This window comes from Erythrolamprus reginae, chromosome 3 (genome assembly GCF_031021105.1).
Source record: "Erythrolamprus reginae isolate rEryReg1 chromosome 3, rEryReg1.hap1, whole genome shotgun sequence".
NCBI classification, from domain to species: Eukaryota; Metazoa; Chordata; class Lepidosauria; order Squamata; family Dipsadidae; genus Erythrolamprus; species Erythrolamprus reginae.
This window is the reverse complement of record NC_091952.1, coordinates 144716498-144740729: the sequence shown is the minus strand read 5'-3', so window position 1 is coordinate 144740729 and position 24232 is coordinate 144716498. Positions and strand designations below refer to the sequence as shown.

Below are 24232 nucleotides of genomic sequence, written 5' to 3'. Positions count from 1 at the left end.
TGCACTCATAAGCAGTTTCAGTTCTTCCTGGGGTTCACCAACTTTTATTGGCAGTTTTGCCCAAATATCATTGCCAATTACAAATCTATTAAAATAATATAAACCGAAACCTAGCCAACAACTGAAGTGGACAATGGACTGCCATGCAGAATTTGAGAAACTGAAAAGACTCTTTTCAGCCAAACCTGTGTTAAAACACTCAGACCCAAGCAAACTATCCAGGTCGATGCCAGTAATGTGACAGTTGGTGCAAATTACAACCTTGTGCACATAGGAAACTATCTGAAACTGAACAGAGTTGGGCAATATGGGAAAAAGAGGCTTTTGCAGTCAGGTGGACACTCCTAACTTGGAGAGATTTCTTAGAAAGTTTTGTGGCCCACCAGCAGCCCATGCAACTGGTAGCTGATTCTGACAGCGAAGAGGCTGTGGTGATATGCCACTGGCTGATGCAGCTGGTACCCAAGTTGGACAGTGAGGAGGCTAGAGAAGACTCAGTGCCAGAGATGGGGATTCAGCCAAGGCCTTCAGAACCTCCAGGAGCTCCCATCAGTGCTGAGGAAGAATTCTCAATGCATGGGCACACAGAGCTGCGAAAAGGCAGGAATAGTTCCTCGGGAGGAGGTCTCCTCAGGAGTAAGGCTTGGGGCTAATTGGCCACTCCCCTAGCCTATTTAAGGGATGCCAATGAAGGAGCCAATTTGCAGGAAACAACTTCATTCATATTCCTTCGTGCCTTGACTACAGAAATGGTTGATTGGCTCTTGTTCTCTCTCTTGGCATTTTATTTCTATTGGGACACTGACATTCTGGTGGAAGCGGGGATGATTGGAAGGATCTCTATATAGGTTTATGTTTCTTGCATTCCTATACTGTGAGTTTCTGTTTCCTGGATTGCTTTACTGTGGGAGGGGTTTTGCTTGCACTGCTTTAAATTGCTCTTTTTGAATGGGAAAATTTAGTTCCTGCCTAGACCTCTTGCTATCATAAGCATTTCAATAAAAGGTTTTTTTGGAATAACTTCAGTTTCAAGAGTTCTGCTTTCTTGGGAAGATTGGAGAAGCAAGACTTTACAAAATGTGCAAGTCACCTGCTCATTCCATAGAACACCCAAAAGAATAAATAGTTTGTTCCTTTTAAATGAAAGATATGAAAAATTCAGGACACCTAAAGGCATTTTATTAGGGGCAGAGTCAATGCCAAAACAAGATGGTCAATTCCCTTGGTACTCCTGAGAGAAATGCCGAACCATAGCAGTTTGGAGACCCATATTGCGTCAGAGCTGCTATGAAGGATGGGTGGATGATGGAAGACCCCTGTGGGTAGCCACAGTAAGTTCCCCGACCAACAGCTGTGTTTTGGAGGCAATCCGTCACCATTAGTCCTGGCAGCAAATGTTGCAAGCAGAACTGAGAGTGAGAGAAATGCAGTCATCTGGATGTGGAAACTGCTTCTTTTTAAATGATTGTTGGAGTGGATGAAAGGAATGGGAAGAGCTGGATGTTTTTGTTTTTTTTTGTTTTTTGAAATAAATTTATTAAATATATACAATAAAAACCAAATACAAAAAGACAAAGGAGATATGCATATTGTACATTTTTTACACTCTACTTATGTAGTAATTGGGGAGTGGGAGAAGGGGGTTGTGAAGGGAGGGAAGTAGATATAGAAGGAAGGAGGATAGGGAAAAGAAGGAGGGGGGATAGAGAGGCGAAAACCAGCGTTAGAGCTGGGTCTTTCATGATTTGCGGCCTGTAGTTTGAGCTCGTAGTTGGTGTGTTTTACCCTAAGGCTTTATCGATATGTTTTGAATGTAGTTTTTAGTGCCAATATATATAATTCATTTAGGGGTTTATTTTCTTTGTAAAGTTGGAGTTCGTGTCGATCGATGTTTACAGTTTGTTGTTTCAATTTGATGTTATGATTTGTGATGTAAATTGCTATTTTTTCAAGTTGTTTTTGTTGGATATTTTTCTTGATGAATAATTTTTAGATAATTCCTTTTTTTTAACCAGAGGTACCATTTATCCCAGGCTTTGTAGAAATCTGTCTCATCCTTGTTTTGCAGTTCCATTGTTAGTTTGGACATTTCTGCGCATTCCATTATTTTAATCAAGAGTGATAGAGTAGTTGGGTTTTTTTCTTGCTTCCAAAATTGTGCATATAAAATCCGTGTGGCTGTAATAATATGGATTATAATATATCTGTTTTCTTTACTAAAATTTTGTCTTGTGATTCCTAGTAGAAATAGTTCGGGTTTCGCATGGATAGTCTGAGAAGTAATTTCTTCTAGTATAGTTTTAATTTTTTCCCAATATTTTTGGGTGGTTTCACATGTCCACCAGATGTGGTAATATGTACCTGGTTTTTCTCTGCATTTCCAACATAATGGTGATAGATTTGGATACATTTTTGCAAGTCTAGCAGGTGGCAAGTGCCATCTGTAGAACATTTTATAATGGTTTTCCTTATATGAGGTTGCCATCGTTAGTTTATAGTTAGCAGTCCAAATTTTTTCCCATTCGTTTAAATAAATTGTATACCCAAAGTTTTGTGACCACGCTATCATAGTTCCTTTAACTATTTCTTCAACAGTATCGTGTTGAAGGAGGATATTGTATATATTTGATATTTGCTTTTTTTGTGGACCAAAAATTATTTTATCGAGGGGGTTATTTTTTTGGAAGTCTGATTTGTTCTTATCTTCATTATATTTTGATTTTATTTGTAGGTAGTGTAACCAATCTACTTTAATACCTTTTTCCATGAGTTTTTGCTTAGGGATTAGTTCATTATTTTCGTTTAGTAGTTGGTCGTATGTTATAATTTTATCAGGGGTTAATGCATTCGGGTATATAATGGCTTCTGTTGGTGAAATCCATTTTGGGATGCAGAGGTAATGGGTTTTTTTAATGAAGTGCCAGGTGTTAATTAAGGTTTTTCGGATGTAGTGTGATCTGAAATATGTTGGTATTTTATCTATGTCTGTCATCAGAAACTTGTGCCACCCGGATTGAAGGTCATAGCCTTCAGGTGTTAATATTCTAGAATTTTTAAGTATTATCCATTCTTTCAGTAGGTTTACAATTGAGGCATGGTAGTATAGTTCCATGTTTGGTAACCCAAATCCACCCCTTGACCTATGGTCTTGTAGGTCCTTAAGTTTTATCCTGGCCTTTTTTTTTGTCCATATGAATTTGCGAATTTTTTTGTGTAAGTTTTTGAAAAAGGTCCTGTTTAGTTTAATGGGTGCAGTTTGGAAAAGGTATAGAAATCTAGGAAGTATATTGCTTTTAATTACAGCAATTTTCCCCATTATAGAGAGTGGGAGTTTCGACCATCTGTAAAAATCTTTGTCCATTTCATTGATTAGTTTATCGTAATTGTCTTTCTTGATAGTGCTGCAATTTGCGGTAATCCATAGTCCTAGGTATTTAACTTTTTTGGCGGTTTTTATTTTAGTGGATTCTTTTAATTTCGATATCTGCTGTTTTGTCATATTTTTTGTTATCATTTTTGTTTTTTCTCTATTAATTTTTAATCCAGCAATCTCTCCAAATTTATTTATTTCATTAATTAGGATAGGTGCAGATTTTAAGGGGTCTTGTACAATGAACACCATGTCATCAGCAAAAGCTTGAAGTTTATAGTGTTCATTTTTAATTTTTAATCCTTGGATTTCCTTGTTGTGTCTTATTTTATTTAGTAGAACTTCTAGTGCAAAGATAAAAATCAGGGGGGCTAAGGGACAGCCCTGCCTCACTTCTTTTTTTATACTTATTGTTTCTGTCATATCATTGTTTATCAGTATTTTGGCTGTTTGTATTGAGTATATAGTTTTAATGAGTTCTGTAAATTTATTACCAAATTGCATTGACGCTATTTGTGTTGTAAAGAATTGCCAGTATAAACTATCAAAAGCTTTCTGTAGATCTACGAATAGGAATGCTACTGGTTTATCTATGTTTTTATCGTAGTATTCTAAAGAGTCCAAAATAATCCTTGTGTTTGTTGTTATGTTTCTTGCTGGAAGGAAGCCATTTTGGTCTGTATGTATTCTAACAGTTAATATTCGTTTAAATCTTTCGGCTATGATGGATGCAAAGATTTTATAATCTGAGTTAAGCAGGGATATTGGATGATAATTTTGAATGTGAGCTCTATTTTGTGTATCTTTAGGTATTAAAGTTATGTAGGCCTCGTTCCAGGAGGAAGGAAGTTTTGAACCCTCGAGAATTTCATTAACAAGGGGTAACATTATAGGCTCCAGAATTTCTTGAAATTGTTTGTAGAATTCGGCAGGTATACCGTCTGTGCCCGGGGTTTTATTATTTTTTGGTTTTGTAATTGCACTAGTTAGTTCCATTGATGTTATTTTGTCATTTAGCATATCCTGATCTTCCTTATTTATTTTTTCTGTATTTTCTAAGTTCTTGAATAGATTATTTATTAATTGTTCATTTACGTCATCTTTTTTATATAATTCCTCAAAGAAAGATTTAATTATTTGTTTTTTATCGCTGAGTGTTGTTTTTAAAGCATCTGTATGATCATATAATGCCTCTATAATTTTATCTGCTTTTTGGTGAGCGAGTTTTGAGGCTAACCATCGCCCAGGTTTGTTTGCAAATTCAAAGTGCTTTTGTTTGGCAATCCTTAATTTATGTGAGAGTTCTTCTTGAGTTTGCAGGTTTATGTAATGTTTTGTAATATTCAATTCTCCTAAAATTTCGGCGTTGTCTGGTTTCATTTGTAGGGCTTTTTCGAGGTTCTGAAGTTTTATTTTTAGTGTGGATAGGCTGTTTTGTTTCTGTTTTTTCTTTTTATTTTGGTATGCAATATAGGTTCCTCGCACATAGGCTTTCATTGTGTCCCATAGGTTTTGTGTGGAAGTGTTACCATCATTGTTAATTTGGAGAAACTCACCCAATTGTTGTTTTAACATTTTTTGAAAGTTTTCTTCTTTAAATATTGTTTGGTTCATAGTCCATTGTCTTGAATGGTTATTAGTTGAATCTCTCCATTTCAACAATATGGGGTTATTATCTGCCCAGGAGTTTGGAAGTATTTGTATGTCTGTTACTTCATTGATAAATTCTAAATCAGCCCAGGCCATATCAATGCGGGACCATGATTTGTGAGGAAAAGAGAAAAAAGTGTATTGTCTATTGTTTGGATTAAAGTGATGCCATATGTCTTTTAGTGCTAATTCAGTTGTAAGTTGTTCAAAAGTTGTCGGTAGTTGTTTTCTCTTTTTCATTTGCTTAGTGCTTTTATGATCCTTTTTCCTGTCTAATATTGCATTGAAGTCGCCTGTTATTATTATATTTGTTAAGTTTAATTCTGTGATTTTTTGATGTAGCTTTGCATAAAAAGTGGATTGATTTATTGTGGGAGCATAGATTGCGACTATATGTATTTTTTTTGTTCCTGATGTAATTTGTACTATTAATATCTGTCCGTTGTCGTCTGTGTAAATTAGTTTAGGGTTAAGTTTAGGTTTAATGTATAGTACTACTCCTCTTTTCTTGACTTCAGCAAGGGATGAGAAGATTTCTCCAAGCTTGGGATGGTTTAAGATTAATTGGTCTTGTTTTTTTACATGCGTTTCTTGGAGACAGATTATATCTGCTTTTTGTTGTTCAATTTTGTAGAATGTTTTTTTCCTTTTACTAGGAGAGTTGAGGCCGTTAATATTGATAGAGAATAGTCTTATTTCATTATTCGGTAAGGGTTTTTTGTGATGTAAGTTAGTTTGCTGGTTCTCTTCTTTTCTCCTTTCTCGCCTCCGCTTGAGATCTTGTTGTTGGGCCGTCTCTGCCATATTCTTCCGTTAATTTAAGTCCAGTTTCCTTATCTGCAAGAGTGTCTTCAGAGCTGATTTCATCCAGGTTAGATTTATCTTTTGATTCTTGCTCCCTAATACATTCCTCATCTACCTTTTTGATGACTTGATCGTAAAAGTCTCTTGCATCTTCTATCGAAGTTATTTTGTATTTTTTGTCAATTAAGGAGATAAGCATGCCCTCAGGTGTCAGCCATCTAAATGGTATCTTGTTTCTGTTGAGTTTATTAGCTAGGGTTTGATAGGGTTTCCGCTTTTCACGCACTCGTCTAGGAACTTGACGAAGGACTATGATCTCTTTTCCTTTATATGATGGAGGATTTTCCTTTGACATATTGTAGATTTCATCTCTTATAGTACGCTTAGTGAATCTAATATGTACTTCCCTGGGTAGGCAATTTCTTTTTGCGTAACTTGTAGATAATCTGTAAATTTCATCCATTTGTTGATACATTTCCTGTGGGGTTTTATTTGTGATGGGTGCAAGAATTTCTGACATAATCTGAGGCAGGTTCTCTTCACTTGATTCGCTAATATTCTGGAACCTCAAGAAGAATGCTGATTTTTCAAGCTCAAGATTTAAAATGGCCTCTTCCAGATTTTTATTGATGTATTCTGTCCTACTTTCTGCGTATTGCAACCTGGTTTCCATTCTATCATTTTGTTCCTCAATTTTTTGAATTTTTTCATCATTCTGTGTGAGGGTTCCATGCATCATCGCTATCTTCTCATCAAGCTGTCCAACACGATCGTCAATTTTCTTGATCTCTTCCTTGATCTCTTCCTTCATTGCACCCATATTTTCCATCATTAATTCATACTTCCGATCCATTGATTTCTGCATATTAATCATTATCTCTTGTAGGGAAGCTAGGGTGATGGGTGCAGCTTGGTCTGATTGTACAGCTGATGTTTTGTCAGTAGAAGAGTTTTCTAAGTTACGCTGGATGGTCGGGGTTGAAGATTGAGGTGCTGCCTTCTTCCAAGCTTTAGTACTTGTATTTGTATTAGTAGATGACATTTTGAATATTTATGGGAAAGTCAGACAGGGTATAGTAAGAGATACAGAAATATGAGTTTAGTTTATACTCAAAATGTTCGATACTATTGATTTATATTAATCTTAATAGAATAACTTATAGTAAACTTATAGTAGGATAGCTTATAATAATATTATAATAGGCTCTATAATCCAATTCTTAAGACTCAAAAATGTCAATATACAGTTCTATATCAATATCTAATAAGTATTATTAATGTTCTAGATATGGGTATTCAAGAAGGTTAGAGTAAGTTAGAAGAATTGAGTAAGTAATAGGTAATGAAAAATAACTTTCAATTAATATATAATAATTAATAGTTATAATAGTTAAATACAGTTGTTTGACAAATTGTAGTGTTTATATTGATAGATAGGTAAATAAGTATATAATAAGTAGATAGGTTAACACATCAGCATATATGTATATAGGTCAATAAATAAATAAATTATTAGTTTAGATATAAATCTGTAAGTAAATCTAGCTCAGTAATCCAATTAATTCATAGATTCAATAGATCTCTAGTAGTGATGATAATATAACAGTATAAAGTATTATCAATGACAGTATAAAGATGTAATGGCAATATATCAATGTAGAATGTTTTCAAAAATCAAACAATCAAGGGGTTATTCTCAACATTGCAACAAATCACATATAGAGTATTCAAAAAATAAAGATAACTGTAACTGGAAAAAGGAGAGTAACAGTAGACAGGAATATTCAGGAGTGGGAAGGAAATTAATAAGGAGCAGATAATATTGAGGGATGTTTTTCTTTCCTTTTCTTTTTCTCTCTTCTTGGGCTGATGCAATAGTGCTGAGTCACAGTTCACAGTTCAGTCTCTGAGAGTCACTATGATTAAGGAAGTCTCTGACAATCTCTGACAGTATCAGTAAGGGAACAACGTTGTAGAGTTAATAGGGAATCAAAATTCAAAGTTTGTAGATTTTTTGTTTGTTTTCTGACAACTGGAACAACAATGCAGAGTCAATATGCAATCAAAAGTGAGGTGAAGTAGTGGGGTTAGACAGAGGGGAGATGAAAGAGAGGGTAAAAAAAAAAGGAAAAAGATTAAGTATATAAAAACCTCCGATTTTTGTGGCTTGTCACCGACTCAGTTAGTTCTAATCCACTTAAATCTGTCCAAAACTTCCTCTTACCATCAAGACATCCAAAACTTTCTCACCCCCAAATGTTGTGTATCACACGTTGTTTCCAATCTTTCACTGCAAAATCATAAACAGAGTCCAGCAGAAAAAGTTCAGTTGGTATAAGGTTTTAAATCACATCTGCTCGATCTGCCTAGTCTTGTTTGTTCTCTGCCGCCATCAGCCAATTAAGGATCGCAGTCGCCGCTTTTCTCAAAGGTTTTGGCACTCTTCCTTAACAATACAAAGGACACAACCGGGGGTCTTTCATCTGCTATTATCCACAAACAACGATCGATCAAAAGGAATCTCTTCACTTATTTCACTCCAAAGCTTTCACCGTCGCTTTCTCAAAGCTTCCTCAATGGAGTCGGAGCGTCACAGCTTCAGGCCGATCTGCAGATCGGTTCTTCGTGCGCTGGCAAAAAGGGTTTCCCTGCTTCCTGGTGGGTCCGCCGACCTCCCTCAGGTACACAAGGAGTTCCTCTATTAAATCACCATCTCTCCAGGTCAGTGATCGCCGTTAAGCACCAAAAAACACACACGAAAGGCCAGGACAACCCCCGGAGAAAAGGAAGGCTGCCTGGTAACAGCTTGACGCCAAAAACCCGGGAAGAGCTGGATGTTAAAATTGCTTTGCCAAATTATCTTATAAGAAAAAAGCTCTGGAAAGGGGTGCAGCAATAGTTGCTGCTTTCTGATTTTAGCAGCAGAGGAAGCTCTTGGACTATAATATTAACATGAATGAATATGAGTGGAGCAGAGCCTTTTAATCTTTTGATTCTAACCTGAAAGAGGAGTGTTTTTTTTTTACTATAATAGGATTCATATTTGAAAACTTTTGTCTTTTTCTTTTTTCTTTTCACTTTTCTCTTCAGATAATATTGGACTATTGAAAATCTCTTTTTTTGAGTGTAGTGTTGGATTTCGTTCATTCTCAATCAGCTGCAGTTGTGTGTGATTTTTTGTTTTTTGTTATTTTTTGTTCACCTTGAGACTTACCTACTCATTTTTGGCTTAGAAGGAAGACTTTATATGTGAAAATTATCAACTGGTTGTTTTATTTTCACTGGAACTGAGCTTGTTATTCATTGAGTGGAAATAGTGTCTTTTTTCTTTTTGTGCTTGAACTTTTGAAATGTATCTTCAGGTTCCTGGGATGCAAGAAAAGCCCGAAGAATCTCTTTTCCTCTCCTTTTTCCTTTTTTAAAAATATAATATTTTAAATAATCTTCCTTTTTTACAATTTATTTTTTGACTATTTTAGGGATATATTTGAATTATTGGATATTTATTTTTGCTTTTACATTTTTTCCTCATGTTTAAAAAAAAATTCCTTAGAAGAATACCTATAATTGGAACATACTTACTTATATAGTTGTCGGCTATAAATAAATTAACTGCCTTGAAATGGTCCTGGGTTGGGCCTAGAGGCAAAAAGGAGCTGTGATGTTCCTTCAATATACCAGGGTGATCCGACATTAAAACACACACACACACACACACACACACACACACATATATATAAATAAAATTTTTGGGACTCTTATACCTATTTTGGGCTTATTGGATATTATTTGATTCTTGTTTTACTTTTTGGAATGTTATCTATCTTGTTTGGATTAAAAACTTAACTTCATCTTATTGAAAATCATCACCATCAGCTTTGATACTAGCACATAGCCCAGGGCAGAAAATGTCAGATACACCAATACAAGGAGACAAATTAATGATGAAAGTATGATGCAAGAGTTATGTGAAGATCTTAAAGGCAGCATTGATAGTGTCAAAGGAAGCATTAACCAAATGGCAGAGGAAAAAATGGAAATGAAAGAGCTAATGGAAAAAAATGAGCAACATTTGCAAAAATTGGAAGAAAAAGTTGAAGCAATGAGAGAAAGATGGGAATTGACAGATTCTGATAAGAAACAGGAAAGAACAATAATAATGCTTGAGATGAATAAATCTGAATATTATTTATGGTTTCAAAGAGGAGAGAATTTGGCAGAGACAATGGCAGAAATTTTGATGGATATTTTGAAAGAAAGCAAATAAAATTGCTGAATAATATTGATGAAGTATACAGAGTCCACACTAGATATGCCATGAGAAATAAATTACCTAGAGAGGTACATGTGAGGTTCACGAAAAAGGCCTTGAGAACAGAGCTTCTACAAAAACTGAGAAATGCTAAAGTATAAAAGAGAAGGAGATTCTAGCATTAAAACAAGTTCCTAGAAGAGTAATAGACCTAAGAAGAGAATATCATTTTTTAATGAAGAAACTGATCAAGAAAGGAGTGAATTTTAGATGGTTAACACCAGAAGGCACAATCAAAAATTAAGATTAGACAGGGTTAATAAAGGCCAAAATATTTTAAAACTTTGTAGAGACAGAAGAAGGAATAAGAGAAACAAGAGAAAGAGAAGAAAAACTACAGAAAGAAGCTATAAACAAGATAAAGAAACTACTACCCATTGAGCAGGAGTTGGAACCACAAGAGAAAGAATTAGAGGGAGCAACAGCAATGGAACTGAAAGATCAAAGAGAAATGAGGACAACTAGATCAGCAAAAACATTAAAGTAAGAAATAATAAATAAATACGGAAGATGAGATTAAGATTATTTCAATAAATATAAATGGACTGAATTCAGGTATAAAAAGAAATAGCATATTTAATAAATTGAAGAAATTGAATATGGATATAATTTGTTTACAAGAAATGCATATAAGAAGACAACATAAGAAACTATTAGAGTGGACAAGATTGAGAGAAATATATGTAACACTGATAGACCAGAGTAAAAGAGAAGTGGCCTTATACATATAAAATATATATATATATATATATATATATATATATATATATATATATATATATATATATATATATATATATATATATATACAGATGAAGATGGAAGAATATTGATGGTAGAGATACTTATAAACAATAAAAAGATACCATTAGTAGCAATATATGTTCCAAATAAGAGTCAAGATACATTTTATTCAAAAATGTATAAAAATAAATGAATTAAATTACATGAATATATATTTGATGAGAGACTTCAATGCAATTGTAAGGTCTGATCTAGGCTATAAAACAATTAAAAAGAATAATAAAAGACAAAGGAAAAATCTATCAAAATCCTTTTTTAACATGGTGGAGGAATTACATTTATTTGATGCTTGGAGAGAAAAATACCCAAATAAAAAACAATTCACTTTCTACTCTACTAGATACATGTCATAGTCAAGAATAGATATGTTATGACAAATTTGGAGTTGTTGAGAGTGTTGGATCAGAGGGTCCCACCTTTGCAAGGTGCTCAGCCTGTTAGGACTGAGCCAGGACCTTCAGGAGGAGATGGCTATTAAAGTACAAACAAAGCATGTTCGAAAGAACTAAACTTTTATTAGAAAAAGTAGAAAAATAAAGTTTGTCTTAGGAGACATAAAATGAAGGTCTACATTGCTAAATAATATAGATCGTAATGTCCGCTTAATTGCTTCTCTTCCTAGAAGAAGGAGGATGTGAGCAAAGCAGTTACAACATAGAGGAGGAGCTACATTAATAAACAGAGTTAACTATCTAACTACTGGATGTTTCTTAATGTCTTTGGAGGCTGTCAATCTACAGCGTGACACCCCTTCTTTGTCAGTCATCACAGACATAAGGGACATCAGGACATCAAGGCATATATTCACTTAAGGCACATTTTGTTGGAAAGGTATTCATGTTGATCAGCTGGCAATGGCTTATTCAGCAAGTCAGCGATCTGCTCAGCAGTAGGGACATACTGAAGTTTCACGAATCCTTCTTTCACACTCTCTCTGGTATTTTGATACCGGATGTCAATGTGCCGTGAACGAGCTCCAACAAATTCAGCTTCAGCAATATATGTGACTGAAATATTATCCTCCATAATAACAATTGGTTTCTTTGGACTTTCCCAAATACTATTAATGAGAGGAAAAAGAGAGGTTAACGCATTACAGCAATCAGAAACACATGCATATTCAGCCTCAGTTGAAGAGCAAGAAATAAACTTCTGCTGCCTGACTTTCCAAAAGAAATCATTTAAAAACAGTATATAACCAGAAGTACTTTTTCGTGTTTCTGTGTCACTTGCCCAGTCAGCATCTGCATAACAAATCACTTCAGGGTACTCAACATGTTTCGGCTCAAGGAACAACTTCTTGTCCTTAGTAAGCTTCATGTATCTCAACAGTCTCTTTATGCAAGACCAGTGGAACGTGGTTGCGTTGCCAACGTATCTGGACAGTAGATTCACACTCAGTGAAATGTCAGGTCTTGTCCAACTGCTGATGTACAGTAGCGATCCAATCACTGACCGGTACAGCATTTTGTTCTCAAAATCAGGATACTCTTCTCGGGTTAACCTGTAAAAATCAGTCTGCATAGGAGAACAACAAGTTTTCGCATCAGACATGTTACAATTCTGCAAAAGTTGGTCAACCTTACTTTCTTGTGAAAGAGAGAACCCCTTCTCAGTTTTCTCAAACTGAACACCTAGATAATCATTAATATGCCCTAGGCTTTTTAAGGTGAAATGTTTCTCAAGACCCTTTGCAAAAGTTTGACTCATGCTTTCATTGGGACCGATGTAAACAATATCATCAACATAAACAAGAACAATTTCATAAGTCTTACCTTGCCCTTTTGTAAACACGCATTCATCAGGGACGGACTTAATAAAGCCCATTGAATTTAGCTTTTGGGTTAAGAGCTTGTACCACATAAGGGCACTTTGTTTGAGGCCGTATAAAGACTTGCTCAGAGACCAGACTTCACCTTCTCGGTCCTGGAACCCGGGAGCACCCTTGACGTAGATCTCTTCATTCAGATCAGCGTTCAAATAGGCAGTCTCTACATCGAACTGAAAAACCTCTAAGTCCAAAGCAGTAGCAGTGATTAGGGCAATCTTGACACTCTCATTTTTGACTGTGGGTGAAAATGTGTCAGTGTAGTCATCTGGATAAACTTGAGAGAATCCTTGAGCTACAAGTCTAGCTTTGTACAGCTTTCCTTCATTAGGTTTTTGTTTGACTTTATACACCCAGCGTGTGCCAATGACTTTCTTCTTCTTAGGAGGCTCCATCTGTTGGAACACCTTAAGTTTCTTTAAACAGTCCAGTTCGCGTTCCATAGCCTCATATCATTTTTCTTGTTCAGATTCAGGCAAAAGTTTGATTTGGTGAAAATGATCAGGTGGAAGTGTAAGATTATTACACATGAAAAGAAAAGGAGATTCAGATACTTGCTGTGCAAATCTCTTTGGAGGAGTTCCTTTAGTGGTTCTCTTTGAACGTCTTGGAACGCTGGTCCATCCTTCATCATCATCTCCGCCTTCAAGTTCATCGCCAGGGATTTCCTCTGCGACTGTCGAAGGCTGTTCATCATCTGGAACATCAGGAATATCTGGCACAGCTGCCTGAGCATCAGGTATCGCCACACCTTCCTTAGGAAAATAAACTGAAGTATCATTACTATGTATATTGGACCAATTTGTGTCTTCCTCAAATTTGGCTGAATTAGAGATATATACTCTGTGATGAGAGTCAGCAAATTTGTGGTACTTGGAGACTTCATCAAAGCCGATGAATCTCATTCTTTCTGACACAGGACCTCCTTTCCTTCTTTGTTCAAGTGGAATGTTAACAGTGGCATAACAACCAAAAATGTAGATGTTTTGAACATCAGGCTTCTTAGCATGAAGCAAGTGATAAGGAGTGTCTTGTATGACGCTACTCCATGTTCTGTTAACAATGTAATTAGCATACCTTACTGCTTCGCCCCAGTATGAAAAGTCCAAGTCTGCATCCTCAAGGAGACAACGAAACATCGTCTGCAAGATCCCGTTACGGCGTTCACAAATCCCATTGTGGGCAGGAGTCGCAGGGGCTGAGGTCTGCTGGCGGATTCCATTCCTGGCCATCCATCCTTGGAACTGTTGCGACATGAATTCGCCTCCACGGTCACTTTGAATTCGCTTCATCCAGACGTCGTGTTGGGTGAGTATCTCTGCAGCAAAGTCTTTAAAGACCTCAAACGCCTCAGATTTTTGCTTTAATAGAAAAACATAGCCAAATCGTGAGTAACTGTCAACTACAGTTAAGAAATACTTACGTTTACCAACAGTAGGCCGAAATGGACCGACAACGTCAGTGTGGACCAATTCAAAAATGTGTGAAGACAATCGAAGAGCAACCTTAGGTATGGGTGAAGTTTTGGACTTGGCTGTGTTACAAACTTTACAGTCTAAATGAACTTGGCAAGTCCCATCAATTTTGAAACCATCAACATATTCAGACATCTTTGCTAAGACGGGGTAAGAAGCATGCCCCAAGCGACGATGCCATCTGTGAATGCACCTGGAATGAAAAGATTTGTTCGTTAATACAGGTTTGACATTTGTAACAGTATTAGGAACCTCAGGGATTTCATTGGCTTTAGAAGCCTCTGAACTAGTAGTTGCACCAGGTTTGCTCTCTGGACCTGTGCTTTCGCCCATTGGAACGTTTATACTTACACTACCTTTAGTCGGAGGTTTAGGTTTTAAATAAAAAACACCTCTGATGGGAATGGCAGTAGCAAGAATTTTGCCATCCTTGATAATGTGAGTCTCTGTGAGTTCATGGATTACTACAGTCCCTAATTCTTCTCTCAGGCAATACACACTAAGAATGTTGTTCTTGGCAGTTGGAACATAGAAAACATTTGAAATATGGCGGTCCAGTTCTTTGACGTAGACCTTTCCTTTTCCTTCCACTTTGGAGAGTTGATCTGCAAATCCAAACACCTCTTTGACATCTGTCTGGTGTAGCTCAGTGAAGGATTCCTTCCGGTATGCGACGTGCACCGCTGCTCTGCTGTCTAGGGTCCATAGCTGATGTATGTCATAGAGTGGACTCTTCTCAGGAACAGTTTTGAGGAGGAGAGTGCTAACATAAGTAGGTTTCTCACCTTTAGAGTCGTTGGGAGTTGACTTTGCAGTCCCAGAACTCTTTCCTCGGGATCCTTTCTTCTGTGCCCCCTTTGGTTGAGTTGGATATGGTGGAGGATCAGATTCGCCAGATTGAACACTTTGCAAATCAGCAGACTTACGAGTGTCATCCTTCTTAGGTTGTTTCTGGCGTGGGTACTTTGGTGTACTGGTTTTCTGTTGACCTCTCTTAGCCAAGCTAGGTTTGTGCGTTGCTGACATTGGCCTAAAGCTAGTGTGCAGCAACTCTTCTTCTTCAGTTAGCATGTTACAGAGTCTTTGTGTGGTCTTTTGGGCCAATGGAAGTATATTAAACTTGTAAATGACTTCCCTCCATTCGGGACCAAGGGAATTTACGATAGCAGCATTGACTTGGTTATTGTCATAGCGATATCCTCTCTCCTCCAAATCTCTATGCATTGTTAGCATCTTGGATAAGTATGGAGCAAGTTCATTCCCAGTCGGAAGTTTAGTATTGTGAAACTTGGATATCAGAATGAAGTTGCCTTCATCTGATATTGGTCTAAACATGCCGTCAAGTGACTCTAACAGCTCAGCAGAAGCGATGTCAGGTGTGTACCTCATTGACAATTGTGAGTCTATGCTCATAAGAATGAGTAGCTTTGCTTTTATGTCAGCTTCTCTTTCTTGTTCAGTCCAGCGCCTTACTGGGGGATTGTAAGCAATCTGATCAATGTCGTGAGCCAGTAGGTGCAAATTAATCCTGTGAAGCCACTTCTTATAGTTCTGCCCATTTGACATCAGCACGAACTCACCTTTCAATGCAGAAGAGGTGATAGCTTGCCTTGTAGATGCAGTCATCTGAACTGCTTGCAGTTGTTGGGGTTGGGCCCCAACACCTGCTGGCAAACCTGGAGGTTGAATCATCTTGGGAAGCTGCGTTGGCATCTGTGGAGTAAGGACTGGAGGTCTCTGTGGTGAAGCAGAAGTTCCAGGAATTTGAGAAGCTGGGTCCTTTTGCATTTGTGCGGCTAGAGAAGCTCGAGAGACATTAGATTTGGCATCATAATGAATCACTTCATGCATACTAGCTTCAGGAGAAACTTTTGCTTTCTGAGCATACCATCCACGAGTGGCCGCTGTTGCGTAAGTTGCTGCAGTGGGTAAAATGACCCCCCCGTGGCTTCCAACTGCAAAAGGCAGATGTTCCGGTTTTTTTCTGTGGGTAATTCTACCCCCCCTTCTCCCTTTGGAAAGGCTTCTATTTGAGACAATGCAGCAGGATAGAAATGGGAAATCACTGAAGCGTGACTCTTTTGCGCATGTGTGTCTTCGGCTTGGTAAGACAAAGACATTCCTTCCTTATCAGTTGGTTGGAATTGAGCATGCGTGGCATCTGCCAGAGACACAGACTCCATCTTTTCAGTTATTAACTTTATTTGGAGTTTCTTCAATGCCCTTAATTCTGTTCTAGCCTCAGTTGCTTTCTCTAAGTAACTAAAGTAAGATTCTCGCTGCGCATTATTTTTAATAGTTGGTAAATTATCAAGGTGGAGACAGAATTACTCTAAACTGTGAATTTCTTTCTCAAGCTTCCCAATTATTTCCTCAATTTTTTGTAAATTCGAGGTGGTCCCCTTTATTCTAGCAGAAGTGAGAGAGACCGGGTCATCAGAATGCTTTGTCTTGGCAAAAGCCTTAGAGGGCAAAGCTGATGTCTGGAGACTTTGAGATTGAGAGGGTGTTAGAGTTTCTTCTTCTATCTCCTCGTCACTGGGCTGATTTGAAATACTGTCTGTGGGAACCCCTAGGACAGATTTAATTTCTTCTTCCCGACTCCCAACCGTATCTTCGATCAGATAAGAGTGACTTACGATTTGTTGAGATTCGCCAGCTTCAGAGAGTTCCGACTCACGCTGCAAAGACATGATGAATTTCCTTTTATCCTCTGTGGCACGGATGATATCTTTGAGCTCATCTAACTGCTGGCTGGAGATTGAATCAATGTAGCTTTGCGTGAGGGGATTTTTTTTTCTTTTGGCTGGCATCGGGAGAACAGCCAGTGAGCTTACGGAATGTAAGCGTCTGTTTCTTTAATAGTCGACCATCCTCTGCTTACCATGTTGGATCAGAGGGTCCCACCTTTGCAAGGTGCTCAGCCTGTTAGGACTGAGCCAGGACCTTCCGGAGGAGATGGCTATTAAAGTACAAACAAAGAACTAAACTTTTATTAGAAAAAGTAGAAAAATAAAGTTTGTCTTAGGAGACATAAAATGAAGGTCTACATTGCTAAATAATATGATCGTAATGTCCGCTTAATTGCTTCTCTTCCTAGAAGAAGGAGGATGTGAGCAAAGCAGTTACATCATAGAGGAGGAGCTACATTAATAAACAGAGTTAACTATCTAACTACTGGATGTTTCTTAATGTCTTTGGAGGCTGTCAATCTACAGCGTGACAAAGAGATATATAAAAAATAGACAATGAAATAAGTATGTGGGCTGATGATTAGATGGAGAGGGGAAAGGAAAATAATAAGATGGACTTTAAACCAAGAAATATTTCAGGAAAAAGAATTTCAACTATTTATAGAAAAAGAAATGAAACTTTTCTTTAAAGAAAATAAAAAAGAAGGTACTACTTTACAAATACTATGGGATACAGCTAAAACATATCTAAGAGGCTTAGTTATGACTTACCCAAGTAAAAGAAATAAACAAAGAAGATAAATTATAAAACAATTGGAAGAAGAATATAGGGAACTGGAAAAACTATTTATTTGTTTGTTTGTGTGTTTGTTTATTTATTTATTTATTTATTTATTGGTTTATTATTTATTTATTTATTTATTTATTTGGATTTCTATGCTGCACTTCTCTGTAGACTCAGGGCAGTTATTATTACACATAGATCTACAAAATAAAAATAAAATGATGATGGATTTGAAGAAACATAAATTAAACATGATGGAAAATGAAGAAGTGACAAGAAAAATTAAGGTATCCAAAAAAAAATTGAACATGCAAATGAACCAAGAAGATGGTTAGCCTATAAGATGAGGAAAGAGAAGAGAAAAAAATGGATTAAACAATTGGAAGATGGTGGTGGTGGTGATATACAATACCAAGAAGAAGAAGAAGAAAAGAAGATAATATGGACATACTATAGAAAACTTTATAAACAGGAGAAAATAGACAATAAGAATATACCGTAATGCAATATTTGGAAAAAGTGGATTTACCTAAAATACCAGAAAAGTATAAAAAATTGCTTGAGGAGAAAATGATTATGGAATTAATTGATGTAATTAAAAGACCGAAAAATGGTAAAGCACCAGGGCCGGATGGTCTGCCAGCCGAATTATATGAAACATTTGAGGAAACATTAGGAATACTAATGATATAGTTGTATAATGAGTTAATTTTGGAAGCTAAACTACCAGACTCCTTTTATAACTTTGATTCTGAAAGAAGACACTGATTCCATAAGTTAAAAATTATAGGCCGATTTCATTATTGAATGTAGACTAAATAGAAATAGAATATTCACCAATATAAGATATATGCTATCAAGATTTGGAATACAGGTAGGAATTACAAAAGGGAAAATATTGTTATGTACACTCCTATATAATGTTTTAAAATTAATATGTACAGTAGAAGGAATGCAAACATAGATATCACAGATGACAAAATTAGATTTGTATTCTTTTTCTTTTTTTTTACAAGTAATATAATTACATAAAAATATACCTGGAATAAATTGTCTTATATATATTAAGAATATATGAATGATTGATTAAAATGTACAAGTATGTGTTTACTGTAATACTGTAACATTTGAAGGTATATGGATTTATATATGGATTGTTGGATAAAAAAACTTATTGACAAAAAAAAGAAGAGCGTTTTCAGAAATTAGTCATGGCTAGTCTAGCAAAGAGAAGGACCAGGGGAGACATGATAGCAGTGTTCCAATACCTGGGGAGCTACCACAGAGAGGAGGGGTCAGGGTGTTTTCCAAAGCACCAGAAGGCCAGACTAGGAACAACGGATGGAAGCTGCCCAAAGAGAGATTCAACTTGGAAATAAGGAGAAACTTTCTGACAGTGAGAGCGATCAACCAGTGGAACAGCTTGCCTGTGGAGGCTGTGAGTGCTCCAACACTTGAAACTTTCAAGGGGAGATTGGACTGCCATTTGTTCAAAATGATATAGGGACTCCTGCCTGAGTATGGGGTTGGACTAGATTATCTACAAGGTCCTTTCCAACTCTAATAAATAAATAAAAACCAGCATGGCTGCACAAAGACCTCTCTAATAAGTTGAAAGACAAAAAGAACAAGTACAAAATATAGAAAGAGGGACAGTTTACTAAGGTTGATTAGCAGATATCAAGAATCTGAAAAGTCAGGAAAGCAAAGGGTCAGAATGAACAAAGACTTGCAACAAAAGTCAAAGATAATAATAAAGTTTCTTCCAATATATTAATAACAAGAAAAAAGTCAAGGAAACAGTAGTTCCACTAAAAAGAGAAGATGGCAGGGAAGTAACAGAAGTAGGGAGAAAGCAGAGCTGCTTAACTCATTATTCACATCAGTCTGCATTAGTCTTCACACACAAAAAAATTATAGCCCAATGCACCAAACACATAACGGTAAAGGACAGATTAGAAATAAAATTTTAAAAGTGTGTGCGTGGGGGTGGTGGGGTAAGAGAACACCTGTCTGATCTTTATCACTGGGAAATCACTGGAACTTGAGGGATTACATCCCAGAGCTCTAAAGAAATTGGCAGATCTCATCTCAGAACCACTGTCCCATATCTTTCAAAAATCCTGGAGCAGCAAGGAAATACCAGAGGACTGAAAAAAGCTGATCTAGTTCCCATCTTCCAAAAAAAGTAGGGGGACCCAGGTCTAGGAAACTAAAGACCAATCAGCCTAACATCAATACCCGGGAAGATGCGGGAAAAGATAATTTAAAAAAAAGATCTGCCAACATCTAGAAATGACTAGGAGTCAGCATAGGTTTGTTAAAAACAGATCATGCCAAAACATCTTATTTCATTCTTCAATTATAATGTAACTAAATTAGTAGACCAGTGGAATACTATGGACATAATATATTTGGACTACAGCAAGGCATTCGACAAAGTAGACCACAACCTACTTATTGATAAGCTAGAAAAAAATGTGATAGATAGCATCACCATCAGATGATGGATTCATAACTGGCTGACAAACCGTACTCAACGAGTAGTCCTTAATGGTCTATGTATACCCATTATACGTATGGAGGGAAGTAAGCAGCGGAGTACCACAAGGTTCCATCTTAGGCCTACTACTCTTCAATATCTTCACAAATGGCTTAGATGAGGGAATAGAAGGGGAACTTACCAAATTTGCAGATGATATTAAGTTGGCAGGAATAGCTAGAAGATAGGCTCAAGATCAAAATGTATCTTGACAGACTTGAACACTGTGGCCTATCTAACAAAATGAAATTCAATGTAGAGAAAAGTAAAGTCTGTGACAGGGATCTTGGAGTCTTAGTGGATAACCAGTTAAATTTGAGCCAGCAGTGTGCAGCAGCAGCCAAAATAGCCAATACAATACTAAATTGCATTAACAGAGAGATGCAATCAAGACCAAGTGAGGTACTAATACCACTCTATAAAGCCTTAACAGGACCACACCTAGAATATCATGTCCAGTTTTGGTCACCATACTATAAAAACTGTAAAAAAAACCCTATACTAATGAAACTCTAGAAAAAGTGCAGAGAAGAGCAACCGGGATGATTAGAGGATTAGAGACTAAAACATATGAAGAATGGAACTGGACATGGCTTGCCTAGTGAAGAGAAGGACCGGGGAGATATGACAGTGTTCCAATATTTGTGAGGCTGTCAAGGCTAGACAAGGTTGGAAACTGATCAAGGAGAGGGTCAACCTAGAAATAAGGAGAAATTTTCTGACAGTGAGAACAATACATTCCTCTCTATGCAATTTGAAAACAATCTTACTGCAGTTCACCATTCACTAAAGGATTTCCACCACCCTTTTCAACATGCAAGGAAGCTTCTATTTTGTAATCAGAATCTTCCAGTCATCAGAGGTATAGGGGCAAGGCCCAATGCCATGGTGAGATGGAGTTCCATACTCCCCCCGAATGCCTGTTGCCAGGGGGACCTGGTTCCATTGGAACCAGGCCAGAACCCCCTTGTAGGGCCGGTGAAGAAGGGGATGCAGTCAGTGATCTGTTTTGGGGTTGGCATACCCCATAGAGAACTGATTTAGAGCCCTCAACCGGCGGCAGCGGAAATCGGCTTGTAAAAGCGGTCCTAGCCACAGCAGCTGCGAAATGGAAGGATTGTTTGTCTTTCAAGTTGGATGTCATCTGGGAAGTGAATTTAAAGATGAAGACAGAGATTAAGAAGTAGAAGCTGGTGAGTGATTTGGCCGATATAAACAATAGCAACGTACTTTATCAGTTTAAAGGGGAAAGGAAAGAGACTGGAAATGAAGGAGTGGCTAATGCAGCAAATGGAGAACGTGGAGTGAAAAAGGTTTTTTTTAAAAAAAATGAAAACACTGTAACTAATGCCCAAGGATTGTGCATTGATGCCTTAAAAGACCTGATGGAGATATAAGTACTAGCTAAGACAATAAGTTGAGGATAACTTTCTGGAGAGTTGGATTTATTTTCTAAGAAAAAAACCCTGTAAAGATAAAAATGGAACAGTGAACTTAGAATGCCATTTGTTGGGCGGAGAACTTGAGGCTGTAGAACAAAGCTTTTGTGTAGCAGCTGGACAATTTAAAATGGACGGTCTGTGTTTTTGTGGCATATTTGAAAGGCTGTGGGATTTGGTGGATGCAGACTTTGCATTACAACTGGAGTTTGCTGACCTTTTAAGACTGAAGGACGTGGATCTTGCAAATATGGAGGGATTTAATCAGGTGGAAGTGATAGAAATGTTTAAAGACATGGGGAGTTCCATGTTTGGAGCTGTATAGGGAAGCTTTTCAAATGGAAAGGTTAATGGAGTTGCAATTAGGTGAAAATAAATGGGCGAAATTGGAAAAACAGATAAACGGGATGAAAAATAGAGAATTAATTTTTAGGAAGTGGAATAGGAGTGATATAGGTAAATTAATAGGCCCAATGAAAGGGACTATGGAAATTTGGAAAAAATGGCAAGGGAAAATAGGATTATATAAATCTAAACTGTCATCGCTTTATGTAATAAATAGAGAAAACGAAATTAATTTAAATAGGGTTATAGGAGAGTTGAAGGGAAGAGGGATAACTAAGATAGAACAGTTATACAAGAAGGATGGCAGGCCAAGTAGAAATCGTATAGAATGGTGGTTAGGTAAGGGAAGGTGGCTACAAATAAATGCAATATGTAAATATCTAAATGAAAGGGAGAATAAAGAAGTATTATGGCGGGAGGAGACAAGGTTAGAGAAAATAATAAGAGAAAAAAGTGAAGGGATAAAGGCGCAAGCAACTAATATATACAAACTGCTAGTGCAGTCAGATGGGGACACGATTGATGGATTGACTAAATGGTGGCAAAATGAGATATTAGTAGAGGTACAAGAAATGGAAAATATAGTAGAAGATATAAGGAAAATTAAAAATACAAGAATTAGGGAAATGAGAAGGAAAATATTACATAAGTGGTATTTCACTCCCGTTCAATTCGCACATTTTCAGCAGAATGTCAGGGGGAATTGTTGGCATGGTTGTCAAGATAAAGGAGTGTTTATGCATATGTTTTGGGAATGCCCGATAGTGCAGGAATTTTGGCAAAAAGTGAAAGAGGATATCAATAGAATGTTAAATATACAATGGACAATCACTAAGGAAATGGCAGTACTGTACTAGTAAAAAGCAATGCGATGGGAGAATTTAGAGAAATAAAAAAAAGCAGCAATAGAAAGTGCTCAGGCAGTAATAGTTTTGGGTTGGAAGGATGCGACAAAATGGACAATGCAAAATTGGTATAGGTACATGGTGGACCATATTCAATTTGAAATTATGGAAAAAAGGATAAATTTGGATAATGAAACTGATTTGGGACAGCTGATGGGACGGTGGGACAAGGTAAGACGATATATGACGAGCAGAATCCGAGACCAAGCTACAAGAAATAAACTGGAATCACTCTATAATATGTAAACAGATATATTGCTCTTGGGTTAAGTGGATTATACAAGAAATACCCGCAATTTGGTGGTGGGGAATGTGTGTATGTCGGGGTGGTGGGCACAATTCACAATTCACTACGCACTGTTTTATGTTGTGTGATTTTAAATTGTTAAAAATCAATAAAAATATTAATAAAAAAAATAAAATAAAGACTTGCTAGTATAGTATTTAGCAATAGCATTTTGACTTATATACTGCTTCATAGTGCTTTTATAGCCCTCTCTAAGCAGTTTACAGAATCAGCATATTGCCCCTAACAATCTGGATCCCCATTTTACCCACCTTGGAAGGAAGGAAGGCAGAATCAACCTTGAGCCGGTGGTAAGATTTGAACTGCTGAACTACAGCTAGCAGTAGCCTGCAGTACTGCACTCTAACCACTGTGCCACCCTGGTTAGACAAGTGGAGAAGAAGCTGGGGACTTGAAGTAAAAGAAAAGGTTAGGAATGAAATTCAAGAGGAACTAAAAGTAGAGGAAGAAACTGTAGAAAAGGAAATGAAACATTCATGAAAACATTGAGACAAACAAGGAGGAAGAAGAAAAGATGAATGAAATCAAAATGAAAATCAATGACTATGTTAATGAATATTCTGAACAATATCATGAATATAATTATGACTGTATTTTGCACTGGGAAAGATAAAAGAGGTAGAGGAGGAGTGAGGGAACAGTAGGTAGGAGGAGGAGGAGGAGGAAAGAGAGAGAGACAGCGGGAGGGGAGTGCAAGAAAGAACAAGAAGAGGGGAAGATTAGTGTTAGATAAAAAAGCAGTGGAATAAGATGTATTTTTGAACAATGGATTAAAAACGTGTAACTATGTATGTTGTTTGTAATATTGAAAAGTATATACATGTTAATTTGTGGAGAAAAATCAAAAAAGAATCTTCCAGTCATCCCTGTCCTCTCTAGTCTCCTCTCCCAAAGCCCAGAGAGTGATTTCCACTCAGGGTAAACAATACAATCCCTTTTTTAATTATAGAGGATTTGTAAGTGAAGGATCATAC

At 36.9% G+C, this 24232-nt stretch overlaps 1 protein-coding gene across 1 annotated transcript in view; it reads left to right on the top strand.

The window, feature by feature from the left end:
- The first annotated feature begins 392 nt into the window (after nucleotides 1–392).
- The window catches only part of LOC139165415 (protocadherin beta-16-like), a 32245-nt gene continuing 8405 nt past the window's right edge, over nucleotides 393–24232 (top strand). The window contains exon 1 of the mRNA XM_070748598.1: nucleotides 393–636. Coding sequence (XP_070604699.1) covers nucleotides 393–636 — 244 coding nt within the window. The remainder of the gene's footprint in view (nucleotides 637–24232) is intronic.